Source organism: Dermacentor andersoni, chromosome 2 (genome assembly GCF_023375885.2).
Source record: "Dermacentor andersoni chromosome 2, qqDerAnde1_hic_scaffold, whole genome shotgun sequence".
Taxonomy (NCBI): domain Eukaryota; kingdom Metazoa; phylum Arthropoda; class Arachnida; order Ixodida; family Ixodidae; genus Dermacentor; species Dermacentor andersoni.
This window is the reverse complement of record NC_092815.1, coordinates 204,047,838-204,074,108: the sequence shown is the minus strand read 5'-3', so window position 1 is coordinate 204,074,108 and position 26,271 is coordinate 204,047,838. Positions and strand designations below refer to the sequence as shown.

Sequence of the window (26,271 nt, the reverse complement as noted above, 5' to 3'; positions counted from 1 at the left end):
TCCAAGAGCCCTTTTGACCAAGAACTCGCTCCTTGTCGTCGACTCTTACCGTGGGCACTTGACTGACAACATGTAGGCTGCGCTCGCTCAAGCGAACACGGACCTCGCTGACATACCGGGCGGCATGACGGGCCAGTTGCAGCCACTTGATGTCTGCATCAACAAACCTTTCAAGGACCGTCTGCGGAAATATTACACGGACTGGTTGACTGATGAAGACTGATGCTAACGGCAACGGGCTGCATCAAACGTGCATCGCTATAGCAGCTGGCGGGCTGGGTAGCTGCAGCGTGGGACGACATCCCAGGTACTTTGATCGCGTGCGCCTTTAAAAAGTGCAGCATATCCAATGCGCTTGATGGTACCGAAGATAGTGCTCTGTTTGAAAGTTGACAGTGACAAGGAACACAGCGACGACGACGTTGAATGAGCTCTGCACGTTCAGATTCAATCAATGCTGTTTGCATTTTGTGAATGCTGTCCTCGCTTTTTTTGTTCGGCCTACATTCGAGGTAATATATATATATATATATATATATATATATATATATATATTTTTTTTTTTTTTTTTTTTTTTTTTTTTTTTTTTTTTTGCTTAGGACTTTAGGGGGTCAGCTTAGAATCGGGGTTGGCCTAGGTTCGAGTAAATACGTATATACATTAGGCAGCAGGGTCCAAAATTATGACACAGAGACCTAGACCCAGCGTGATGCAACACATAGATATTTGTGAAATACCAGAGCCATATTTATCTGTTGCACCGAGCCTACAAATTGTGTAATTAGCATCGCTGACACTCACATATCTGAGAATGGTTTTGTTTCTTTTTCTCTATGTCGGATATACCTAGTGAACCATTATGATTCTTTCAGGATCAGAGAGCATGAAGTGTAGCCTCCTCAAACAGTCTGCACATTTCAACTGTCTCTATCATAATACAAATGACACATGATATTAATGGAGTTTTTATTAAAAATGGCAATTCTGACAGCAAATGACCATTTGACAACCCAGGTTACAAGGTGATTTCTCACCTCTGAACTCTGGAACTAAATGTTGCTGTCGATGCTGCTTCATTGCAGTCGCTACTGCAGAGCTTATATAAGCACTATATGAATGCGAGTCAGTAAGGCTGTCATGATTTCTGAACACTAAAAGCTACATTGGCCTCCTTCAGAGCCAGCGACTGAACACAATCGCGTGAACAGGCTTCTTGGTCACTAGCAATCTTGGAACTTGCATCCTCTACGCTTTGTTAGCATTCTTTTTCCTTCTGCGCCTGTACTTGGCTCCTGAAAAGCAAGTACACAAATACCATTAACTGGGCTCTTCAATCTTCATATCAGGCTTCTATAGTCAGTGACAACCTACGAATTACAAACAAGCTGCTCCCATAAAAACGCAGTGCACCTGCCCTTCAGCAGTGAGAAAGAGCCAAGCCAGCTGGAGTCCGCTCACACCTTAATAAGTTTGCTCTGCTAATGTAGCTAGGCCAATCGTTTCAAGCTAAAGTCTTAGTTGAACAGTGATATCGGTAGCTGAGCAGTGATACTAAGATCACCCATAAATTTCTCCTAGACATTCAGGTTTCATCCTGTAGCCAGCAGCACAAATATCAATCTGTACTATGAGAACAGTTCTTTGAAACACGAAACTGCTTGACACCAGGCAAATAAGGGAACCTAGTTGGCTGGCACATCCATGCCAGTTGTGTTCAAGCTTTACAGTGTACATATGGCCTTGCAATTCTTAGGTTATCACCACATTTCAAATATTTGAAACTTTGAAATAACGAGCTGAATATTGTCCTATTCGATATGGTCCCTTCACTACACTTGAGCCTCACTATAACGAAGTTGAAGGGGAGGGGGCGAAATTATTTTGTTATATCAATTACTAAGAATTACTGCAATATATGCCCAATAGGGTGCACAATTGCAAACATGGAAATAAGAAAGCAGCTTTGCACCCCGCAAAACTGCTACACGGCCACACATGCGATTAAATTTGAATAAAACAAGAAACGAATCTTCGGTGTGTGCAACACACAGCTTCTTAGCACCTGACGTGACAGCCTTTAGATAGCTGCCTTCTGTTTCATTGTGATCGTCTTTCACTTCTGCTTTTCACTTCTGCTTTCCACTTGGCTCGTCACGGTTGAGCAGCATGTGGCACACAACACAGCACTTCCCAGTGTCATCAAAGAGGCAAGCGAACTTTGGTGCGCTGGATTGGCTCGACCGGCCTAAGGCCTCCGAAATTGCACCAGTGCCAATGCAATTTCGGGGGCCTCGCCCAGACGCCAGCCCGCATGGCTCGCCACAGGGAGAAGTAGAAGTGAATGCATAATCTTTCGCACCGCTGCTTATAGCAACGTAAGTAGGCGCAGGCATGCCTGAGTGTGACTGCCGAGATTCAACTGTGGAGATCTCGAAGGCCAGGCCCAGATGTGGGCGCCTGCGCAACACGCAGCAGAGAAAGAGAGAGGTGAATGCATCAATCTTTCGCTCCACCATGCGCTGCCACGCAGTACGATGCAATTCGTGCAGGCTTGCATGTGACCCCCCAGATTGCCCCAGTGAGATCTCGAAAGCCAAGCCCTGCTGCACAGCATGCAGCTAGGCATGCAGTAAAGGTGAATGCACTAATCTTTTGCACCACCATGCATAGCAACACAGCGGATGCAACTTGCACAGCCAGGCACGCCTGTGAGAGAGAGATAAGCAGAAAAGTGTGATAGCAAGCTGCTGTTTGTGCCGCTTGAGCGCAGCTACACGCGGTGGTGGAAAAGACCAGTGTGATTTGAAGGCATAACTGAAGTAGTGACACAGGAGTTTTAAACTGCCACAGCGAACCACTGCTGAATCCCATGGAATGCGATGTCTTCATTGCGCAACAGCCAGGCATTTTTTGGCTTCGAAGACAAATCTAGTTCGTTATATTTACTGGCAGGACAATTTAAGTTCTTTAGAATGAGGTTTCAAGTACATGAATCTTTATGGGGAATCAAGGGGAAGTTAATTTACTTCGTTTTATCCTTTATTTTGCTATATCCTGTTTCGTTATAACAAGGTTTGAGTGTAAACACTTCGTTATATTGAGGTTCAAAATACATTGTGTTCTAAGGACACGAAGTTAAAAATGTTAAATACTTCATTATATAGAGAATTTCTTTATATTGAAGTTCTTTATATTGAGGTTTAACTGTATGAACAATGCCCATCAACATACACTGGGCACCATTCACCTAATGCCGTCAGTTATTTTTCCCATTCCTGGCATCATTTAGTTGGGAGATTTATCATTGTCACTTCAACCAATGGCAACACAGTCGCAGCTTTACTTTACTACATGCTGAATGCTTACATCTGTACCATAAGCACTGCGCAGTCATAATAGTGAGCAGGAACACATGGTAACTGCATGAAACTACAATTTCACTCTGAATTAGTACTAATTTCAGTGGCACAGTACAATACTGTCGTCTTTGATCAATATATCAAACTGAGTAAACCTTAAACACCTGAGACGCTACTAAAATATTCCGACAGAACCCATTTCCTAATGACTTTCAACCATAATGTGATTGTCATTAATGCAATGTATAGCAGCACAATGCACTGCTGAATGAAGATGCATTTATTTATAACCTATAGTGGTCATTCTGAGACTTTTATTGCTTTGGGTAGATGCGCATACACTGTACTCAGGTATCAGCATATGTTGCTATGGCATTCGCTTGCCAAGGTGAACTTTGAGCATAATGGCATGCTGACGATGTGACGACTGTGATAACGATGGCATAATGAGGGTCGTGTGACAAAGTTATAATGGCAAAGATCAGGCCGATCATGATATCAGGATGACGGTATGATAATGAATGCGTGACGACACAAATATGACGATGGCATGACAACGGTATGAGGACAATGGGATGACGATGAGGATATGACAATAGCATTATGATAACTGTATGGCAACAATGGCATGCCGACGACAGCATGACGAAAACCGTATGAGGAAGCTGAAGTGATGACTATCGAACAACCATAACGGGTTCACGATGATGACATGAAAATGAATGCACGGCTACTGTGCAATGACGATGGTGTGACAACGATGGCATAAAAGAGTTGGATGTCGAAGCTGGAATAATGACGATGCAACTAGGTACAGTCGAATCTCGATAATTCGAACTCAAAAGGGCTTGAAATTTGTTCGAATTAAAAGAAGTTCAAATTAAAGGAAGCTAACTGAATAGAGGACTTACCTGCAGTGGTGCATGTGCACTGAGCTAACACATGAGTGGAATGTTCCAGAATATTTATTCAAACGTATTTACAAGTTATAGTCAACGTCTGGTTTTTCAGACTCCCAAGGGGCCGCGAAGACGTCTGAAAGATCGAGCAGTCCGAAAACATAAATGCATGCCTTTTACTGCCCCCAAGCGGCCAAATTGCCACAGCCATGTCCGAAATAGCCATAAAAGCCTGCCAGTACAGTTATTAGGCATATCGGTGCTCGTACTGTGACAGGAGATGGCAGGCGCATGTGTGCATAATTAAAGAAAATATACCATGTCCCATGAGAGCTGCCCCTTCTAGCTTTTGGTATAATTCTCCACAAGACTGCTGTGTTAGGGCAAAGCTGACTTTCGGGAACTGGCTTTATTCAGCGCACCACGCTTTCCGCGCTCCAAAGCCATTGGCGAAAATTACAAAGGCGGAGTCGGCGCCACTGCTAACCGCGGCGAATTGTTTTGATGAAAAACACAGCACCGCACAGCATGAAGCTTGATAGTGAACGTCGAAGTAGCTAGGCCTAGAGTTGCCGGTGTGGCTATGGCTGCTAGCAGATCTGCGTGCGAGAGCGCCGGCTCGAGCCAGCGAGATAATCAAAATGGTGGCGGCGGTGGCTTCGATTATTGCCATTTTGGTCCCTGCGGTCATGGCAAAAAGTCCGGAAAATCGGACAGCGAAGGTTTTTTGCGCCCGAAATTTCAGACATTCTTAGACATTGACTCTATGGGGTACATGGCGGTGCTGCGAAGGCGTCCGAGTTATCGGGCATGTGCGAAAAATTGGGGTCCGGAAAATCGGTCATTGACTGTACAGGACACCCATCACTAATAGAAGTACTCGGTGATGCCCGCCTGTGCCCAAATTTCCACCGTGAATTTTCTTTTTCCTTGGCGCGCGGCATTGAGGGGTCTCTCCTAAGCTCTTCCTCTATGTCAGCGTAAGAGGAATGCTGGTCGGAGGCGCCGCTGTGTGATTTGGCGCACTGCTGAGCAGCTGAGAGCATTGTCAGAGCGCAGTATCTTCGAATTAACCTTCATAAGTGCTTGCACGTTCGAATTACCGGGCATTTTCGCCCATTAGAATACACATAACTTTGACGGGACCACAGGGTCAGTTTGAAGTAAGTGTTCGAATTAATGAGATTCGAGTGTGCCAAGACGGTGTCGCGACCATGAGCACGTAGCTAGTGGCCCACACTATAAGACAACTTGGTTCACAGGGTCGGTGTGGAAGGTGTAACGACGACTGCATAATGAAAGTCGCATGAAGAAGCTGGAATGGCGACAATCGAATGACCACAACAGCATCATGACAACAGCATCAGAATGACAATATGACAACGAATGCACAATGATTGTATCCCAATGATGGCTTCACAGCTACATTTAGAGAATTGAATAAGAAAGCTGCAATGACGACAATGAAATGACCATGACGGCATCACAACCATGAGCACATACCTAGTGGCACACGCTAAAGACAACTTGGTCCATCAAGTTGGAGTGAAAGGTGTCATGATGGCAGCATGACGAAAGTCCGATGACAACGCTGGCATAGCGACAATGAAATGACCACAACGGCATCCCGACCATGAGCACATACATAGGGCCTAAGTAGGTAAACAACTCGGGTCGCTGGGTCAGCTAAGAGGGTAGATAGATAGATATATAGATAGATAATGCTCAACATGACTGAAGTAGGCAAAGAATGCCAATCACATAAAAAGTACACACAGTTCTGACCAGAATGAACGCACTGTATTTCGAAAGCCAGTCAAGGGAAGGGAAGAGAGTGTCTACGTAGGCAGCGAAGCTCACTTTTCAGCAGCATGAGAATGCAACATTTCAATTTCTCTTGGCTCCTTTATAAAGAAGCAATTTGAAAAATTTAGAGGTAGAATGCTCCCTAGATGATGCCTTACAAATTTCAATGTAAAATCAAGGTATTCCACAATGAAGCGAGGTCACTCACTGCGGATGTCACAGATCTTGTTTGACAGGTGCCTGCGAACAGCGTTCAGCCTTCGCGCTGTAAATGCGTCCTTGCCAGCGTAGATACGAAATAGATCTGTACAGAGGGAAAAAAAGAGACATTCCCTGCAACACAGTGCTCTCACTGATTAGGAGGAACTGGCAATTTTAATGCCACATAACGACTTGCGAGATGATCAAAATGGGGACACTAAAGAGGGATATCAAACAAAAAATGAACACAGATATAATGACTTATCAGAACAAAGCAAATATATTTCTTGCTGATACCAACATGTAACTATGTGCTCACATTAAATATTGAATGTAATGAAGGTATTTTTGTGCCAGAAGTGATTCGTTTTAATTAGGCCCGAATGCAATATTTAAGTTGGATTGGTAAATTACACTTCTGGACCACCAATAATGAAAATTGCCACCTATAGAAGAGATGCTTCTGAGTGATCCCTTTTCGTTAATCATGAGGCTAACCAATAAAATATAAGTGAAAAAGCTTAATCTATTTTCTTAGCTCAAACAAAGCCTCAGCAAGCCGCTGCCTAGAAGTTCCCACACCAGTTCCTGTGATGTCAAGAATTTTGATGCTGTCTGCTCAGGTCCAACTCATTGCTTATCCACAAAGAAAAACTGCAAAGCATTCTAAAGAAATGACACCCAATAAATCAAGTGTTTATAACGCTTTGTGATAAAAAATAGCCTTGTCACGGCTCAGAATTGATGCATTAGCTCCTCCTGAGCACTGGCATAAGGGGATGAGGTCCGGTGCGTGGCTTTCGCCAGTTCTTTCGTGAAAGAAACAAAGGCCGGTCAAAACAAGGGACAGTGATTTGACATATCTCTCAACAAGACAAACTTCATCATTAAGAGACAGCTGTGAATTTCTTTGACAGAAAATCTATGAAAGTCGCAATTGCAAAGAACAGGTGTAACAATGTAGAACAATTAGGATGTGGTATCGTATGATCAGCAATGAACTATATATATGCATATCGATACAAACCAAATTTCTTAACAGCATTTGGGAAAGAAAATATTTCGAGCACACAGTCCACAGAATCAATAGCGATATACAGTAAACCAGTCATGTCGACAGTCCATCCACAAAAACGCAGTTTGTAAGTGACCTTGAAAGTCAGTGCCTCAACATCGGCAGCAGAGCCGAGTGATGAAGTGTCAGACCAGATCATTTTTATAAACCTCTTCAGGTGTTGACATTCACCTCTAGCCATCTAGATGCACACATGAAGCATACACGCATGCACTCATTTTCACTGTGGTTCAGACTCCACTGGCAGTCACCTTCACCAGCAGGCAAATAATTCAAACACAAAGTAATAGCTTCAAACGAAGACTTCTTCACAGAGTCTGGACATGCTCCCCCTGCAGTTCAGACTGCCAGCGGTCACTCTCTCCGGCAAACAATTTGGTTCCACACAAAACAGCCACGAATGCACATAGCTCAATGTCGTCTTGATGTACCAAAGATCACGTTCCTTACTATTTACGTGAAAAGGCAATGCACGAAGGCTTGCAACCCATTCTTAAGGGAACGATGCTTAATAGGTGTGTACACTTAGGAGGTGGAGACAATGAAATAATTCGACTTTCATGACAAAACCCCCACATCTAGGATATTATTTTAGAAGACTCATGATACAACAAAAGTCATTCATTAATAAAACAGAACTCGTATCCATTGATAGTTGCACATACGAGTAATATAGCTGCAAAATTTCTCTTTTATAATCTGCTCAGATAATCCGCCCCCACATTTGCTTTTACCTTTATGTGTTTTGCAGTGAACTGGTATTCTTGGAGCAGCAAACTCCATGGAAGGACTCTACTGTTCAACTGTCTTGCCCGTCTTAAATAGCGGAGAGGTTGGTGGTCTATCTGGATGACAAATGAGGCCCCATAGAGGTACATCGAGAATTTCTGAAACGCCCCACAAGTGCCAGAGATTCTCGTTCAATTGTGCTGTAGACTGTCTCTCTTGGCAGGAGATTTCTGCTAGAATAGGCTATCGGGTGGAGTATTCCTTTGTGACCTTGCATTAAGAGGACCGTTTTCAGGGCCGCTGCAAGCGAAAGCACTGCATATGGGCTCCAGCTTAAAGTCCACAGCAGCTGTACATTTTGATGTCACCCTTTCGATATCACCATCATCGCATTCGGGAAGGTGAGGTGCCCATTTTAAGCCCACCCGGCTGTCGCTATCCTGCCCGGGCCAGATTTCCCGGCCCTTTATCTCCCTGGTGCACGCCGGATCTAGGCCTCTTTTTGGTCTAGCATCCCTGCCCCCCCCCCCCCTCCCCCCCATCCAGCCCACTAAGTCATGGAGTATCAAGTAAATTGCACTGATATCGACCCTACCGAAGTCCAAAATGGAGAATGGGAGGCCGCCCTGCGTCTCCACAACCAATACCGCCCGACGCTTGCCAGTCACTTTCGTCAGCGCTCCGTAGGGCTGTTAACACCAGCAATGGCTGCCCAACCGCCGAGAAATCCTGAGCCGCCAGTTCCATAGTGCCAGCTACATCTGCGACGCACGCCTCTCCCAAAACGTCTCTGCCAAACGTGGTAGTGCACACCTCTTAAATTACTTTATTTTGCATTATTCTCACTTAAGACATTGTTCTTGTGTAGTAGAGAGTTGTGTTGACATCAAGATTTTTTTACGCCACTTGTCAGAACATTCATTTGGAGAAATATGGAGACAGCGTGACTGCAAGGGCTAGGCGCCGTCATCTTCACGTACCCATAATCGCCTATGTGAAGTCATCTGCTCAGATTCAAAGCAGATAAAGCAGCATTACAGACTCAGACCCTTTACTTCATTTCTTTCAGTGATCTCAAAATTTAACTGCTGCAAATTATGCCAGTCCTGAGAAAATGTTCTTGTCTTCTCAATAAAAACTGCCTGCTTACCATCACATCATTCTTTTATGGCCACTCATTTGCAGCTTCATTTGTCTTCGGGTTCTTTGTGCTCCCTCAAGCTACTGCACCTGCTGCTATCAGTACAAAACGATCCTTTTGTGCACGACACACAAAGAACAAAAGAAGAAAGAGTGGGCATGAAATTGCACGACGAAGGCGTGCTAGTCTTCAGATCAGAACTGATGTTATTCACAGATCAACAGATCAACTAATCAGCTTTTATTCTGGTGACATCACATACATGAACCTGCTGGAGTGTCGTGTTAAGACCAAAAAATCTCGGAGAGGAGCATGCAATTGTTTTCCTTTTTTTGTCTAACCCATGGAATGTAGCACTGCTGCAACAGAAAAATTTTTTTTAAAACAATACAGATTCTTCATAAAAAGCCTATGACTGTGATATACCTGTCATATTCACGTACAAGCTTTACGGTGAAGCAGAAATACTTTGCCACTGCATAGGTTACTCTGAAAAGACTAATTAACACAAATATGTTAATTACATTTAGATTATTAACTTAAGGGCAGTTGTTTATATGGAAAACTTGTAGGGCGTCACAAATTATGGGATACCCATTTTTCAGAAACGCAAAAATTGAACGTAATTTGAGATATTCATCATCAAAATTGAAGGCCAGATGCAGACAACATTGAGAGTGAGCACGACCTACAGCGCGTCAGACGGCGACGCCCCATAAATAAGTGTGGGGCAAAGTTTGAATGACAGCACGCCACAGCAAATCCTGAGCCAGCACACAGCAGCACACGCTGGCCAGGCAAAGCGCCCCGTATCAGTAGGTGCTGCAACTCGCCGAGACGTTCAGTTTCCAACTTCTTCGAACTTGTCGCCACAGGGCATTTCAGTCTAACATAATAGTGGGACCGCCGTCCCACGGCACTCGGTTTCAATATTGCGTGGATTTACCATTGAAATTCGATTATAAATATCTCGAATTAGGTGAGATTTTCAAGATAAATAAAAAAATGAGAGAGCACTAAAATTTGGCTGCCTTCAAATTTGCAATTTAAACAACTGCCCCTAAGGCGCTAATAAACACTAGGTAATTAATATATTTTAGTTAATTGGTCTTCCAATGTTCACGTCGTTACCAGCTTTGCCGCCTCGTCTTCCTTGCCTAGGAATTAGCCTGTAAGAATGCCATGTTCGCTGCTCTTATAGCCTTTCTGTAAAAAATCTGTATTGTCCAAAAAAAAGTACCCCGTATATTCACAAAAGATTATTGTCATAGCATTCTGCACACAATGCACATGCTTATGTAAATTGTGTCCTAGACATCAAAGGCAGTTTAAGGGCCCTTTTAAGGCATCATGACACTGGTTTAACTCTGTAATGCACAACATATACATACTAGGCTGAGTTTCATACTTTAATATTCAGATTTAGGCATGGGAAATTTAATGCATAGTCTATAATAGCATTTTTAATATGCTGGAGCAAGTTTTCAGTTGCGGATAATTCCACAAAACAATTTACTACTAATTAGGTTCTGACTCAAATGCAGTGTTATTGTTTTTTACTATGTTCAGATGTATGCTTCATGGACAGAATAATTTGTTAAACAATCACGCTACAAATGGAAGACTAGGAAAGCACACTCACAGTTGCATGCGACTTTCTTTTGAGCTATCCTGTGGTAAGAATAGGAGGCGCGGCCCACCTGCTGCTTAGATTCAAGTAAATACTGTCACGTAGTAGTGACGGAGGAAAACACAGCAGCAAAAATAAAACTGCGTAAAGTGCAAAAGTAAGTACATGACCACACCTTTCAGGGTGTCAAGCTTCTCAGGTGTTAGCGGTGGTCTTGGTTGCAATGTCTTGTCATGTGGGGAGGGATACCTTGCAGGCAAGCCGGTGACACTGCGCTCCGAGAGCTCTTCCGGCGTCCAAAACAGGGATGCAGCCACCGAACAAAATCTCACATCAGTAGGAGCACTGAACAACGTGTCCCAATCTTGCTTCTTAATCCAGAAATGTCTGCCTGCATATATCTGTAAAAAGCATGCACGCTGCAGATGTAGTTATAATTGCCAGAAGCACACACTTTGCTCAATGAAACGATGATAGTGGTTAAGGGTATCTTGAATGGCAAGGCACATTCACAAACGAAGTAGGTGTTCTCTCTCTCATATATATATATACATACATATATATATATATATATATATATATATATATATATATATATATATATATATATATATATATATATATATATATATATATATATATATATATATATATATATAGAGAGAGAGAGAGAGAGAGAGAGAGCAAGAAAGAAAAAAGGGGGGTTAACGAAGGGGCTCGATTTTTATTCTTCATATCTTGAGAAGCCAACCAACAAAGCCACTAAGGAAAACAGGGGAAACTACTTGCACTTACTAATTGAATTAAAGAAATGATAAATTAACCCTTTCAGGGTCAATGATGTAAATATAGGGCGCCGCGAACAAGTCCAAAATGGTCGATGCCGTATATTTACGGCGCCGTCTGTACGTTTAAAAAGCGTGCCTATTTCCTAATTTTTACTTTTCTGGCATGTGCTTCCACTATGTGGGAAAACAGGCAATTTTTTCTTGTGCCTCCCTTTCTCGGTCTTTATTGCATGGTTTGTTTTAGAGCTAGTTTGCTCCGGCGCATCTATATACTACCGCTCGCGCATTGGCACGTGCGTGGGCGAGCAGCGATTTGGGTTTTGTTCCGCAGGTGGTTTCAGCTTCTTGCACTTGCAAAATTAATGGCTGTATCACTACTAATCACTCAAAGGGCGACCGCCTCTTTCTCGCTCGTTTAGTGCTCACAGGGGTACATATACGAAGGATGCCGCAGCGCATGCATTTCCGTTTCTTCTTTTTGGGGGGGAGACTTGTGAAATCTGATTGCCTCTGGTTGCGATAAGATGAAAATTAAGGGAAGTCTGTCACATGTTTTGCTTTTTTGAGTGGCACACAACTACAGAGTTTCCTTGAGTGCGCGCACCTACGCAGTTCGATTACGCTATGGACGTAAACATTAGTGCAAGAGCAGGAACATTTGACACTTGTGTAATATTCTCGTGTGCGCACTCTCTGAGTCTTGAACTATGTGTATATAACAACGCATCAAATTTTTCATTCTTATAAGTCTATTTCCTTTTTTATTGTTGTTATTCATGAATAAAGAGTGCATACACACCAACATAAAATATTTTTTTCTCACTTTAGGGTCACCCTAGAAAAATTATGCTAACTTTTTTCGAAATAGGTCCCCCAGAAGAATTGTAATCTGCAATAAAGAAAATCAACCCTGGGCAGTCGCATATGGCGAAAAAAATCAACCCTCAAAGAGTTAATTACAGCTAATTTTCCTTGCCAGAAGCATAAATTCCCTGAGTTTTCCCTGAGTATTTCCAGACTATTCAAAATCCCTGAGAATTCCCGGTTTTCCCGGTTGGTAGACACCCTGATCGGTCTCTTTTGGTCGTGGCTTGCTTGCTGCTGTGGTGAGCCACAAAAAAATCGGCCCAGGACCAATTGCTCCCGCGGCGCGTGTTTTGCCGCTAGTATGGCTGGGGCACTACGGCATGACACAGAAACAACGACCTAGCCATTTGAGAAAGAGTAAAATTCTCACCACATTTTTTTTTTTTTTTTTGCGCACAGCGTTTAGGGTTTTCTCTTAATCTTTTACTCTATGGCGGGATCAAAGCAATACTGGTCGGAGGGACCACTACGTGATTCAGCGTGCAGCATGTTCAAACTAAACATCGTAAATGCTTGCGCATTTATATTACTGGGCGTTTTCGCCCATTGGAATACACATAATTGTGACGGGACCACCGGCGTCAGTTCGACAAAACCGGAAGTTTGAATTAAGTGTATTTCCATTAACCCTTTGAGGGTCAATGACGTAAATATACAGCGCCGCGATTCGAAAATGGTCGATGCCGTATATTTAAGGCGCCATCTGTAGGTTTAAAAAGCGTGCCAATTTCCTAACTTTTTCTTTTCTGTCATTTGCTGGCACTATGTGGGAATACAAAGAATTTTTTTCACGCGCCTCCCTCTCTTGGTTTTTGTTGCATGGTTTGTTTAAGCGCTAGTTCGCACCCGCGCGTCTGTATACTAGCGCTGGCGCATTGTCACGCGCGCAGGCAGGCGGCGGTTCGTGCTCTGTTCTGCGGGCAGTTTTGGTTTCTTGTGCATGCAAAACTGATGGCTATCTCGTTAGTAATCGCTCGAAGGGCGACCGCCTCTTTCTCGCTCGTTTAGTGCTCACAGAGGTGCGCATAGGAAGGATGCCGCCGTGCATGCATTTCCGTTGCTTCATTCTTTTTTTGACAATAGCGAAAACTAATTGCCTCTGATTGGCGATAAGATGAACATAGCAAAATTCTGTCACAATTTGTGTTTTTTTGACGGGCACACAACCACACAGTTTTCTTGAGTGCGAGCACCTACACAGTTCGATTACGCTATGGATGTACATATTAGTGTAAGAGCAGGAACATTTGAGTCTTGCGAAAGATTGTCGTGTATGCATTTTCAAGGCCTTGAAATATGTGTATAAAATGCATCAAATTTTTAATTCTTATAAGTTTATTTCCTGTTTTTATTGTTGTAATTCATGAATGAAGAGTACATATATACAAACGCAAAATATTTTTTTCTCACTTGACAGCCACCCTAGAAAAATTGCGGTAAATTTTTTTCGAAATAAGTCCCTGAGAACAATTGGAATCTGCAACAAAAGAAATCGACCCTGGGTGGTAACATATGGCGAAAAAAATCGACCCTCAAAGGGTTAACGAGATTCGACTGTACTATCTCCTTTTTATGCAGTTACCGAAGGCATCGCAGCTAGCCAGTGTTCACTCAGTCTCTGTACCGTACCTTTACATGGCAGCTCAAAACTGATGTGTTCCAACTACACCGTTGACGTTAAAAGAATGCACTGGTTAAGTAACGGCCACACGTACATTAGCTTGTTGCTCTCATGATCACGCCCAATATTGTTTTCCGTGTGAAACTTTTTGCTGGTCACAGACCGTGCATTTTCATGTGCCCGCTGCATCTTCAGCTCCTTCAGCACAGTGGCAGAAGAAAAGCACCATCAGCCAAAAAAACTTTCTGAAATCGAAGCCCAAGCAGTCTGGCACAAAATGTTATGCGTATAAGATGTACCCGATATCCTGCTTTTTCGTGTCTTGTCAAATGATGACACAACGCCAACTGATTAATGTCACCAGTGGGTGGCGTTATCGCTGCAAGCAGGCATCCCCGTGTGATTGCTTTCGAGGATACATCAATCACTTTACGCACTTAAGCGTCTTGGCATCAGACGTGTCGCAGGCCATTTGTTGCGCTGTGCAAAGTGAGGTGCCCACTGCGCGTCCTGTGCCAAGTTGCACCAGATCTCACTAAAGTGATTGTAGCCCCAAATGCATTCATATATTTTAAAGCTGGCAATGCACAAATGGGCCGACTATGGCCCATTTAACCACGGGTACTTCTGACTATGCCGCCTGCGCTCAGGCCTCGATGGCTGCTGCCATTTGGGTAACATGTTTACGTTTCTCCCACGGCCAGCTTCAGGTAATCTTAGGATTCCAGCTCATGTGACTTCCTCTCAGGACTGGAACTAGCTGGCTGCCTCCAGAACTCCGAAAATCTAAGAGGCCTAGTAGTTTCGTTTTGACTCGGTGCGCATATCGGCCATGTGGCTACATAACTGCGTAGTTGCGAATCATGATCGCATTGATAGCGACTGCGGTTGTGGCAAACAGCAGTTTCGTTTTGACTCGGTGTGCGTCGACAGTTAAGTCGGGGCATGTGTTATATGCGAATTCTGCTTTGAGCTGCAACTTCAGAGCAGCAAAAATCTAGCCTAAATGTGCACCTTCATGGGAGAATGTGCCGCCATGCTGTCATGAAGTAATGCTTCCAGAACTTGCTACTCATGTGTTAGCTCCATGTACATACACTGCAAGTAAGTCCATGCAATGAGATTCCTTTCATTCAAACTACATTTAATATGAATAAATATTCAAGCCCCTGCAAGTTCAAATCATTGAGATTCAATTGCACAAGTTTTTGAAGAAACTGAAAAAAGGGTTGTATGTGCTCGAAAAGAGGCTGTTATGAAAGCTTTTACCCAAGCGCCAGACCCGCCGTGGTGGCTTAGTGGCTATGGTGCTGCGCTGCTAAGCACTAGTTTGTGGTATAAAATCCTGGCTGCCATGGCCACATTTATCGAAACGCAAAAACGCCCGTGTACCGCACGTTGGGTGCACATTAAAGAAACCTGCGTGGTAAAACTTGATCAGCAGTCGTTTACAATGACATGCCTCATAATCATGTGGTTTTGGCACATGAAACTCCAGAATTTATTTAATCTTTTTACACAACAGCCAGATGTAAATCACAAGCCTCATTTAACGTGATTCATAGCTACAACCACTCCACAAGGGTTTTTAATAGTTTGTTGGCTTGCTGTTCAACTACAAATAAAGTTTTTTGAGAGAGTAGTGTCTTGCGTCATTAGTATTGCCACTGCAAGCGTCATCAAATGAAACATTTTCCCAGATTGAATTATTTTTTTCTGGTTCCTTGAAAGATGTAGCAATGGGGTTCTACGGCACCTGTATTGATGTAAAACTGGCCAAAGCTTAGTATAGACCTTTTCATCAGGTGAAGAGGAAAGAGGGGGCAGTGATCCTTTCCTCCTCTCTGGCTTGTGCAAGCCGGTGAGGCACTGCTTTGATGTGTTGCCGTCGCATGTTGTGGAATGATTTGGAGATGTTTTAGCCCATTCTCAGTGAAATTTACATGACTTCACTTTGTATGAGGTCATCGAAGAACCATTGTGCAACCTTTCAGTGCAGCAGTAACTAACAGTATGAGGAAATTTCTCTTGGCTGCGCAAATGCGATGCGCATCATTAGCCGCGTTGTGAACTATTTTGCCTGCATTGGTTTTTATTCAACGGCGGCGTCTCTGAATTGGCAGCGTGAACTGGAAAATCTTCTATCTGATTGCTTATCGTAAGAACTGAAAACATGAGAGTGCTTATGTACAGGCCAATCTAACACAACCCCAAAACATCTAAGTACCATCTCGTTATAAGATATTTGCATCAGCCACCAGCTAAATTTCCGCGCATTCCAAGTCTAGTAGACCTGAAATCCCTATGCTATATTAGCTTCCTTTACGACACCGATGGCATTGCTCAACACATTGATCACAGCAGTTGGTAAACCAGTACAACACATACAGTCGAAACCCGCGATACGAAACCCCACAATAAGGAAATTTTCGTATCCCCAGCGAACACCCATCGGATTCAATGCAGTTTGTACCTCTTGAAATGTCGCTGTACTACAATCCCGCATCAACGAAATTTGCCAGAACGTAACCCAACTTAGTTCGTAAAACAAGCCCAAATTTGTAAACCTTAAAGCAAGTTAGAGACGTATTTTTAAACGGACACTAAACACAAAAAGTGATGCAGAAGTGAGCCAGCCCACTCCATCTCTGATCCTCAATTTCACAACTTTCCTGCTACCTTAAGTGGTGAGAACATGAAACATATTTCTTTGCATTTCTGGTGTTTTCTACTCATCTATTGTATCACCTAGTGTTAAGACGTCTATTTTGTGTTAACCACTGATCGCACTGTAACCTTCCCCAAAATGTATCTCGTATGATTATTTAACTAAAATGAATACACAACAGTAACGACTTCTGCTGCAGTAACAATATAAGAGTTATTAGAGAATACCTTAGTAACTTGCGATTCGCTGATGATATTGCCATGCTTAGTAACTCAGAGGACCAATTGCAGTGCATGCTCACTGACCTGGACAGGCAAAGCAGAAGGGTGGGTCGAAAAATGAATCTGCAGAAAACTAAAGTACCGTATTTATTCAAATCTAGGCCGATAGATTTTTCAAATAATCATATTCCAAACTCTCGGGTTGGCTTAGATACGAGGATTTAAAAAAATGCACCAGTTTTCCATTGCAACTGCTAAATATGGTGCATAGCTAGCGCCATCTAGAAAAATCAGTATCGCAGCCGCTACTAGGCGTGCTAGTAGCCAACCGTACACAAGCGAGGTCGCCATTTTGACCTGTGTCGTGTCGGCCGTATTGGTGTCCAGCGTGGTGTTATCGCGATGGCACCAAGCAGGAGATGCCACTACAGTGCCGCTTTCAGTGCCGCCCACTGCCGGGCAAAGGCCTCTCCCATACTTCTCCAACTACCCCGGTCATGTACTAATTGTGGCCATGTCGACCCTGCAAACTTCTTAATCTCATCCGCCCACCTAACCTTCTGCCACCCCCTGCTACGCTTCCCGTCCCTTGGAATCCAGTCCGTAACCCTTAATGGCCATCGGTTATCTTCCCTCCTCATTACATGTCCTGCCCATGCCCATTTCTTTTTCTTGATTTCAACTAAGATGTCATTAACTCGAGTTTGTTCCCTCACCCAATCTGCTCTTTTCTTACCCCTTAACGTTACACCCATCATTCTTCTTTCCATAGCTCATTGTGTCGTCCTCAACTTGAGTAGAACTCTTTTCATAAGCCTCCAGGTTTCTGCCCCGTATGTGAGTACTGGTAAGACACAGCTGTTACACACTTTTCTCTTGAGGGATAATGGCAACCTGCTGTTCATTATCTGAGAATGCCTGCCAAACGCACCCCAGCCCATTCTTATTCTTCTGATTATTTCAGTCTCATGATCCGGATCCGCAGTCACTACCTGCCCTAAGTTTAAGCCACTTAATACTTTGTTATTTACAGTGTTTCAAAATGCTTCGATTGATGGACGTGGAGATCGCAGCAGAAGTAGCGGCCAAACGAAGACGCTGTCGAGGTTGATCCCGCAAGCACTGATGTTGCCCCGCTCCCGACTTCAACTGAGGCTGTAGCTGCTTTGGCCCTTCTATGCTGCTACTGCACTGCAATAGAGGGCAGCGGCCTATCGCTTGCGGATCATTTGGACTATGTGGAGGACTCCCGTGTTTGAGTACATGGCTGCCAATAAGAAGCAGGCTACACTGCTGCAGTACTTTCAGCCAAATGAATAAATACTTTGTGTATTTACTGCGCCACGACTGGGGCGCGATCGGGGATCGTTCGGAACGCGCGTTCAGTTGCCCCTTGCGCGATTGGCCTAGGTCAATTGTGCGCGGCCAACCGAACACGTGCTCCGAACAACGATCTCGGATCGCACCCTTGGTTCATTGATTGATTTGCAGAAGCTTTTTAAGCATTTTTTACGCAATTTTATATATACAATTCTGGCTATATCGAACTATTTCACAATCACCGTGTTGTTCGATATATCAAGGTTCGACTGTATTGAAGGTTGCATAATCTCTACTTTCGGTGACCCGTTGGAGCAAGAGGCACTAGCTGCAGGTACTTTTTATGATAGCATCGTCCCAGTGCGGGTGATAGCGTCGCGGGGGCAGAGTGCACATGAAAGCATGGCTGGGGGGGCTTCGCTTAATTCGTACCGCCTATGTAACTATGTCATCAACGTGGCATGAAACCGTATAATTAGTCGCCAACTCCCAAATTTATCAAAATGAATTGTTTTCTCATTCAAATTTTCTTTTTCAATTGCCCAATAATTCGGAAAATTCTGCGGCCCCTTTCCATGTAAGAAACAATCGGCAACTTCCCTTATTTGCATAACAGGTCAAATTTCATTACAACGAAATTTCGATCTAACCAAGCAAATTGCCGATTTTACCTACTTCGTTATCGGAGATTTAACTGTATTTGGCAAAAAATACTAAATTTGTTTCATTACTCATGATGTCAACTGTTCATTTTTTTAGAAATTAAGGAAATGTATTTTGCAGAGACTCTGTGAACAGGTACTCTGGTCTGTAATCAAAGCAAGAATGATCTGTGCTGCTGACGAGGAAAAATGTTCATGATGTCTATTCATGAAGTATTCACGTAAAGGCAACTGATATTTTGGTTCCCATTATATTAAGTGGATAGCGCTAATGTGGGAAGGTCTTATTAATCCAGCAAGTCCAAAAAATGAGGCTGTGAAATTGGCCTAGGACTTTGTTTTGCTTTTTAAAAAAATAAATTTGCCCTAAACTAATAAACATTCATAAATTTATTAATGTCGATTCACACAGTTGTAATCTAGCTTTAAAAATCGTGCATTTTACTATCCAAGTGTAAAAGTTGGCAGGTATACTATAGGTAAGCAACATGCAATCTGATGCAACATTAATCTCGTACTTAATGTCACAACATATGACCCAATTTTTATATGAAAGGTATTATAGATTTGAACCTATTTACTCCCAAATGGGCGCAACAACACAATTCTGTGACCAGTGGCTGCAGCATACTGCTTACACAAGCAACCAAAACACTGTTTGTTGCGTACTGGAAGAACAAAGGTGCCCAAGTAGTGAGAGAGTGGATGCAATCTTACATCCACAATTTGTACAAATATATTATGTATAGTTATTCCGTAGAAAGTGTGATATTTCCAAAACAACAGCACTGCAACACGCGCAGAATGTGACCTTCATGGCTGGACTACTTATGTAACTACCACAGAATCACCAGCTAAGTATGAAATGTAGTATAGCTCTTGTCCCAGCATTAGTTATTTTTCTTGGATGAATGATCACCAAATAAAGCGATTTGATTAGATGTACATTATTTCCTGTTGAAGCTCCTTAGCACACTGTAAAGTGCATGTCCCATCGTTAGTTTCTTTTTTTCTCCTAGTTGCTTTTGCATTGTGTTACAGGCAAATTTACATCATCTGGCTTGACTATACATTTTGCTGTTTGGTTTCTAATGGGCTTCCGGGGAAGATTGGAATGAGCTCCTCAAGATGCCAACTAGTTACCTTTCCATCCTCTCTGGCAGATCCTATCTTGAAAGTTTTGATGCCATCTTCCATGTAATCATTTTCTGCGGGTCTGTGGTCCGCTCTCTGCTGATGAACACAGTCATCATCAGCTGATTCAGCCACATCTGGAAACACAAAGCCAAAATGAATGTTTAATCGTGAGACGATATTAAGGCAAGTCAAGAATGAAGGAAAACACTCCTATCCCAAAAGCATGCTGCTGCTACTCTTGTAAAATTGTTTCTTATGAGTCATATACCGTGTTACTGTGCATATAAGCCCCACCAAGAATTTTTTTATTTAGCAGTAAGGTCGGGGTGCAGGTTATATGCCATGATATGTGGTTTCAGGGCAACGTGCAAGTGCAGCTTCACCACACCCCTACGAATGGAGGAGCACCTTGCCTTGAGGTGTGGTGAAGGGCAAGGTTCTCTGCCATTAAAAGTTTCGTTATCTCATAAAAAAAACCCTCCCTGTCCTCACCACTCTGTCTTGAGGACCCTTCTCTCCACCTTCATGGTCGGCCATTCTCCTCCTCTTTACGGGTCGCCATTTTCGCGTTTAGTATTCAGCGAATAGTGCACCTGGCACCAGCAAACTCATACGTCCCCCCTTCCCACGGTGGTCTCTCAGTCCGTGCAAAGTGCATTGCCATGCGGCAGAGAGTCAAATCACCATTGGGATTTCTGGTAATTGACGGAGCAGCCCATGCGAGGGCTACTCCATTCATGCTGTCATCCACAGATTCAGAAATTCCAGCTGCAAAATGATCCGATTCATGTCACATGCCATGTGACTGATTTGTCCGCCATCACGTCCATTGTGTGAATCCAGCTGCATCAGCATAGCTGAAGAGGGGAGGGAATAGAGCTGCTCCGCTCGCTGAAGATACGAAATGGTAGAGGTAGTCATGCATTTACGAATGGAGACATTTTGAAAAGATTTGAGCATTCTGGTATGCAGTTACGGCGTTACCACGGATTATATGCACGGGCTTTTCTGTTATTTATGGGCTGTATAACTGGGGGTACAGGTTACATGGGGTGGCGTCTAACTTTTGATATGTGGGAAAGCCTCCGATACAACCTGTGATGTGCTGGAAAATATGGTAAGCCCTAAGAGGCCTCCCTAGAGGTTTAGCAGCAAAAAGTCTGCCATGGTTGTGTATTACGTTAACAAGCAGCAAAGGTAGCCAGATGTTGAAACAGAAGGAGACAGCTCACAATACTACTAATAGAGGTACAGTGGAAAAAAGACTAAGCTTAAGAATAGATTAATAGTAATTCTCATGACTACTCAGATAAAGAAAATCCTTTTCAACCCTTCTGAGAGCAGCTCTGCACTGCGGCTGAGACGATGCTCCATAAAATATCATATGACTAATTTAGGCCAGTTAATCTGACTAAGACATGGGCATCTCGCAATTAATGCAGCTATGGGTGAAGTTGAAATCGGTGGTGTCATACGACACCCACTTTGAGATGAATATTTCCTGCAGCATCTGCTACATGCAGCGGTGAAAAAAAAAAAAGGCGTGAGGGTTCGGAGGAGCACGCAGTCCACACAGCATGCACCTGAGAATTTAACTGGCAATCGGATTGATCTGCTAGGTCACTGCTTTCTGAAAGCGTTGTATGCACTTACGATAGAGCCTGCTTTAGAGCTATGAATACTACCTTTTATGGACACATGGTGTCTGATGGAAGTGTAGTCCCAAAAGTTCAAATTTTAATTATAAAGCTGAACATCACAAAACTATGCGTAGGCTATGGGAGATCCCGTAGTGCAAATGTCACAATTTTGACCACGTGGGGTTCTTTAACTCTTTAAGCACTGCGCTCTGTACGCTCGTCTGGCCGCTGGTGCACATCCTTGCCAGTGCCCGAGATAATCTGTGAGCGTGAAACGACCGCAGGCAGGTTACGTCATCTACTGAGAAGTTTGTTCAACTAAAATTTTATACAGGCTTGGTTTTTACACGACAGATGGTGCAACAAATATTACAGTGCTGGTGTTGCTCATGCCTTTCTTTTTACAAGATGGTAGACTGGCACAAAAAGCAAAATTTTTTTTTCTTAATGACACAGAAACTCAAGCATTTCTTGTGAACTCTGATTCAGAGGATTTCGATATTTATTATGAGGTGTCTTGAAGGGACAATGATGGCAGAAAAGAAGCCATCATGCTCAACAAACGCTAATTACCCTATTTAATATATTTAATTATTATGAATTCTTGTTTTAACTATAAGATTTAATCATTTTTAAGCATTCGGCAACATGCTATCGGAAATAAATGGCATTTGAAATTAAAGCCCGCTCATGTGTTATTTGACTACGGTGAAGCGCATGATGGAACTAAAGGAAGGAGAGACAGACGAAACAAGTGCTATTAACTGTGAATATTTATCGGAAAGCATGCACCCAAGACACCCTGAAACCAGCAACCAAAAGAGCAGACACAAAAAAAAAAAAAACAAGGCGAGACGACAAAAAATTGCATACAATGCACGCACAATCTCATCATGGCACGTGATAATTGGAAAGCATGTGTACGTAGTAATTCAACTGCACACAACTAGCACAGGAGGCACTAAAAACAAAACAGATGTGAACGAACCTGCTTAGCTGTGGCTACCCATGAATTGTGATTCCTTGTTTAGAAGTGCCACAGAATTCACACACATATCAAATACAGAATTTCCTATAAACACCGCTTCCAAAAGTTCACCTTCTAATTTAGTTTTTCGATGGCTGACAACTTCCGCATTCTTTAACCGCAGACGGCAACCACAACTTTTGCAATGTAAAGCAAAATTGAAACCTTCTCCTGATTTCAAATACCTTAAGTGCTATCACAGCCTGTCGGTCAGGTGCTGATCTGTTTGTCCCAAGTAAAGCCAACCACTGCTTAAAGGAATTTTGTACATGACATAAGTAGCGCATGGAACACACTATTACTCGTGTGTACAGTATTTCCTTACTTTATATCCCATGACGTGTTTGCACAGCTGTGTTAATTTGCATGGAGCAGAAAACAAGATCTACTTCATGCTTCCCTGTAAGTTTCTGTAAGCTGCGCAAAAACTTATGCACTTATGGCACAGTCTTGAACAAACAGCTCTTTGATGGGGTACCTACAACTTCTTCCTTGGATTCTTTGTGCAGCTCGTCAAGCAGTGTTCCTCTGATAGCTTGAAGACTGACCCAAAATTCTGCTCTTCGGATGTCTTACTTAAATTATGGCAGGACTCGTCTCACAATGACTGTCGACGGTAATGTGAAAAGTAATCGAGCAGTGATCCACAGACCGTATTATTTAAGTGGCCTTTATTTAACACATGTAGTGGTAATTATGAGACTTTCGTAGCTTCAGCTATATGCCACATACTCCGACATCCAACACAAGAACAAGGTGGACAAGGTTGAGCAAGGTTGACAAGTGGACTTGCTTTGAAAAGGACAAGTCCGCTTGTCGAAACGATGGTTCCCGCTCTGGCCTTGTTCTCGTGTTGCTCACTATCTTGAATTTCAATCTCCCGCACTACATTCCCCTTTGTTTCCCCATACTCCGATATCATCCCATTTGCTATGGCACTCGCTTGCTAAGGTCGCCGAGGTGCATGTAGGCATAACGTAAGATGACTATATGACGCCACAGCAGTCATGATCAAATGAAGGAGTGATATAGACCAAACGACAAAGGCATGTAACGACGACGACATGAGGACAATGAGATGACGACAGTATGACGACGATCGCATGATGATGATGGTATGACAACAACCAGATGAAGAAGCGGGAATGACTAAGATGGCACGACCAAGATGGCATGATGACAATGGTATGACAATGGATGTATGGTAGCGTCTGTATGATGACGATAGCATGACAACGCTGGCATAAACATGATTCAATTACGACAGCATGATTATGATAGAAACTATGGACACGCAATGACGATGATGGATCGACAAAGGTGGTATGTCAACGATAAAATGACAATGGGATGACGATACTTAAGTAATGACAATGATGAAACAGCCCCATGATGATGATGGCATGACAACAACGATATGACGACGACGGCATCCAGACAGCGGTATGGTAATGAATGCATGACTGTATGACGATGATGGCGTGACTACAATGAGATGATGCCAAGTTTATGATCATAATCGCGTGATGATGACTGTATCACAATACCTGTATGATGACGATGTCGTCACGATGACGAAGCTGGACGGACAATGATGCCACGACCATGATGGTATTATGACAACAGTCTGACGATGAGCCATGATAGCGACTGTCTGACAATGACGGCATGATAAGGGCGGCATAATCACGACTGAATGAGTACAGTATGATTACAATACAATGACAAAGAAAGATTGACGTCATCGTCATAGTACCTTCGTTGCTCCATCGACGTCGGCATGATGACAATGGGATGAAATTATTGAGGTGATGACAACGATAAAATGACAGTGTGACGACGGCAGCATGACGAGAGTCGCATGACAAAGCTGTAATGACGACGATGTAATGACCACGACAGCGTCAGGGCCCCGAACACATGCCTAGTGGCCCAAGTTATTAGATGACTTGGACAACTGAGTCGGAGTAGAAGGCACAACGAGTCAGATCACGAAGCTGGACCACTGACATCAACAACCATTGAATGACCATTACAGCATCACTATAGTGGTGTGAATGCATGATGATGGTATGACATTGATGGCATGACGATGACAGCATGATGAGTGTTCGATGGCAAAGCTTGAATGACAGCAATGCTAAGACCACAGCGGCATCCCGACCACGAGCCCCCATCAGAATGCAACCCCTGGGTATCGAACCTATGACCTTGTGCTTAGGTGCAGAATGTCATAGCCAATTAGCTGTCGTGGTGGGTGAAGTGAAGGCAGTGCACTTGTTGAGACATAGACAAACACTCAATAGTGCAACATCTCAATATAGCAATGAGCATTCCTTAGACTTTTACCATGAGGCATCATCATCATCATCATCCCCTATCCAGAAGTCAATGCAGCATTGATCCTCTATCTGAACCTGACAACCTGAACTAATGATGGAAAGGGCCAACATCAAATGCTACCGTGGGAACGGCTGTGACCTTGGATTCCCAGATTGTTAAATATGTAAGGGTGGAGATGCAACATTGGAGGCAGAGTTCGATGGAATGGTGCGATAACATGGGCAAGATATTGCGACTGATTTGACGATTGTGATTGGCCGTGATACAGTCATTAGATTCCCTTGTCTATTCACTTAGGAAGACAACAATATGTGACCAGTGAAAACCAGTGACCATGCTGATCAAAGGAAAAGGTGGGCGTTGTGCACCAGGACAAAACTCCCCCATGTGTGAAACCAACACGGTAGCAGCCGCTCACATTACCGAACTCTGGTAGCATGTTGCTACTGGTGTTAAAATAGATGGCGCTTCGATGGAGGAGTTTCCGAGTGCAGATAGCGCTGCCTCATTCTGCGAAGAATCTCCAATTGGGTGACCATTGTTGCGACACAGACGGCAGCGTGGTGCGACGGAGGCAACGACAGTAACGGCACTGATGACGAGATTCACAGTGGCCCATCTTTGAGGCCGACCCCAACTTTCATGCAAAGTGCACTGTCGTTAATAGAGTCGCTAACTAATTTCATGCACGCTAAATTATAGCCACCAGTGTTCGTGCAGCTGCTGCATGCGATGCACCCTGCGGTTGTGAATTTGAAATTTCCGCGAAAGCAAGTGCAGATTTCTGACTATTTGAGCGTCCCTGACGCTTGACACACTATTTAGAGGTATAGATAAACGTTTCATTTTTCACAGCCTACTTTCTATAATGCCAATTTTTTATCTTAAGTGGCAAATTTGGTTTCGGAGCTACGAAGGTATGTTTGACAGTTATTTTTTTTTCGGCAGTCCAGATATAGCGATGATCGGTTATAATGATCAGATTTTTCGTTCTTCTTGATATCGTTATAAGTGGACTGCACTACACTATCAAAAGCCTTCCCCATGGCTACAATCTTGCCCTCGGCGGCGGCAAACCACAAAAAAAAAAAGAGGATGAAGCAGCTAGCTCCGGAGACAGTTAAGCCGGAAGAGAAA

At 43.4% G+C, this 26,271-nt stretch overlaps 1 protein-coding gene across 2 annotated transcripts in view; it reads right to left on the bottom strand.

Annotated features, from left to right (window-relative positions):
- Positions 1 to 947: 947 nt before the first annotated feature.
- LOC129387165 (uncharacterized) overlaps positions 948 to 26,271 on the bottom strand; it is a 107,076-nt gene continuing 81,752 nt past the window's right edge. For both annotated transcript variants that reach the window (XM_055075886.2, XM_055075885.2), the window contains 4 exons: positions 20,131 to 20,258; positions 11,016 to 11,241; positions 6,273 to 6,368; positions 948 to 1,292 (listed from right to left, as the gene is read on the bottom strand). In XM_055075886.2, the coding sequence (XP_054931861.1) occupies positions 1,246 to 1,292; positions 6,273 to 6,368; positions 11,016 to 11,241; positions 20,131 to 20,258 (497 nt within the window). In that variant the 3' untranslated portion in view covers positions 948 to 1,245. The remainder of the gene's footprint in view (positions 1,293 to 6,272; positions 6,369 to 11,015; positions 11,242 to 20,130; positions 20,259 to 26,271) is intronic.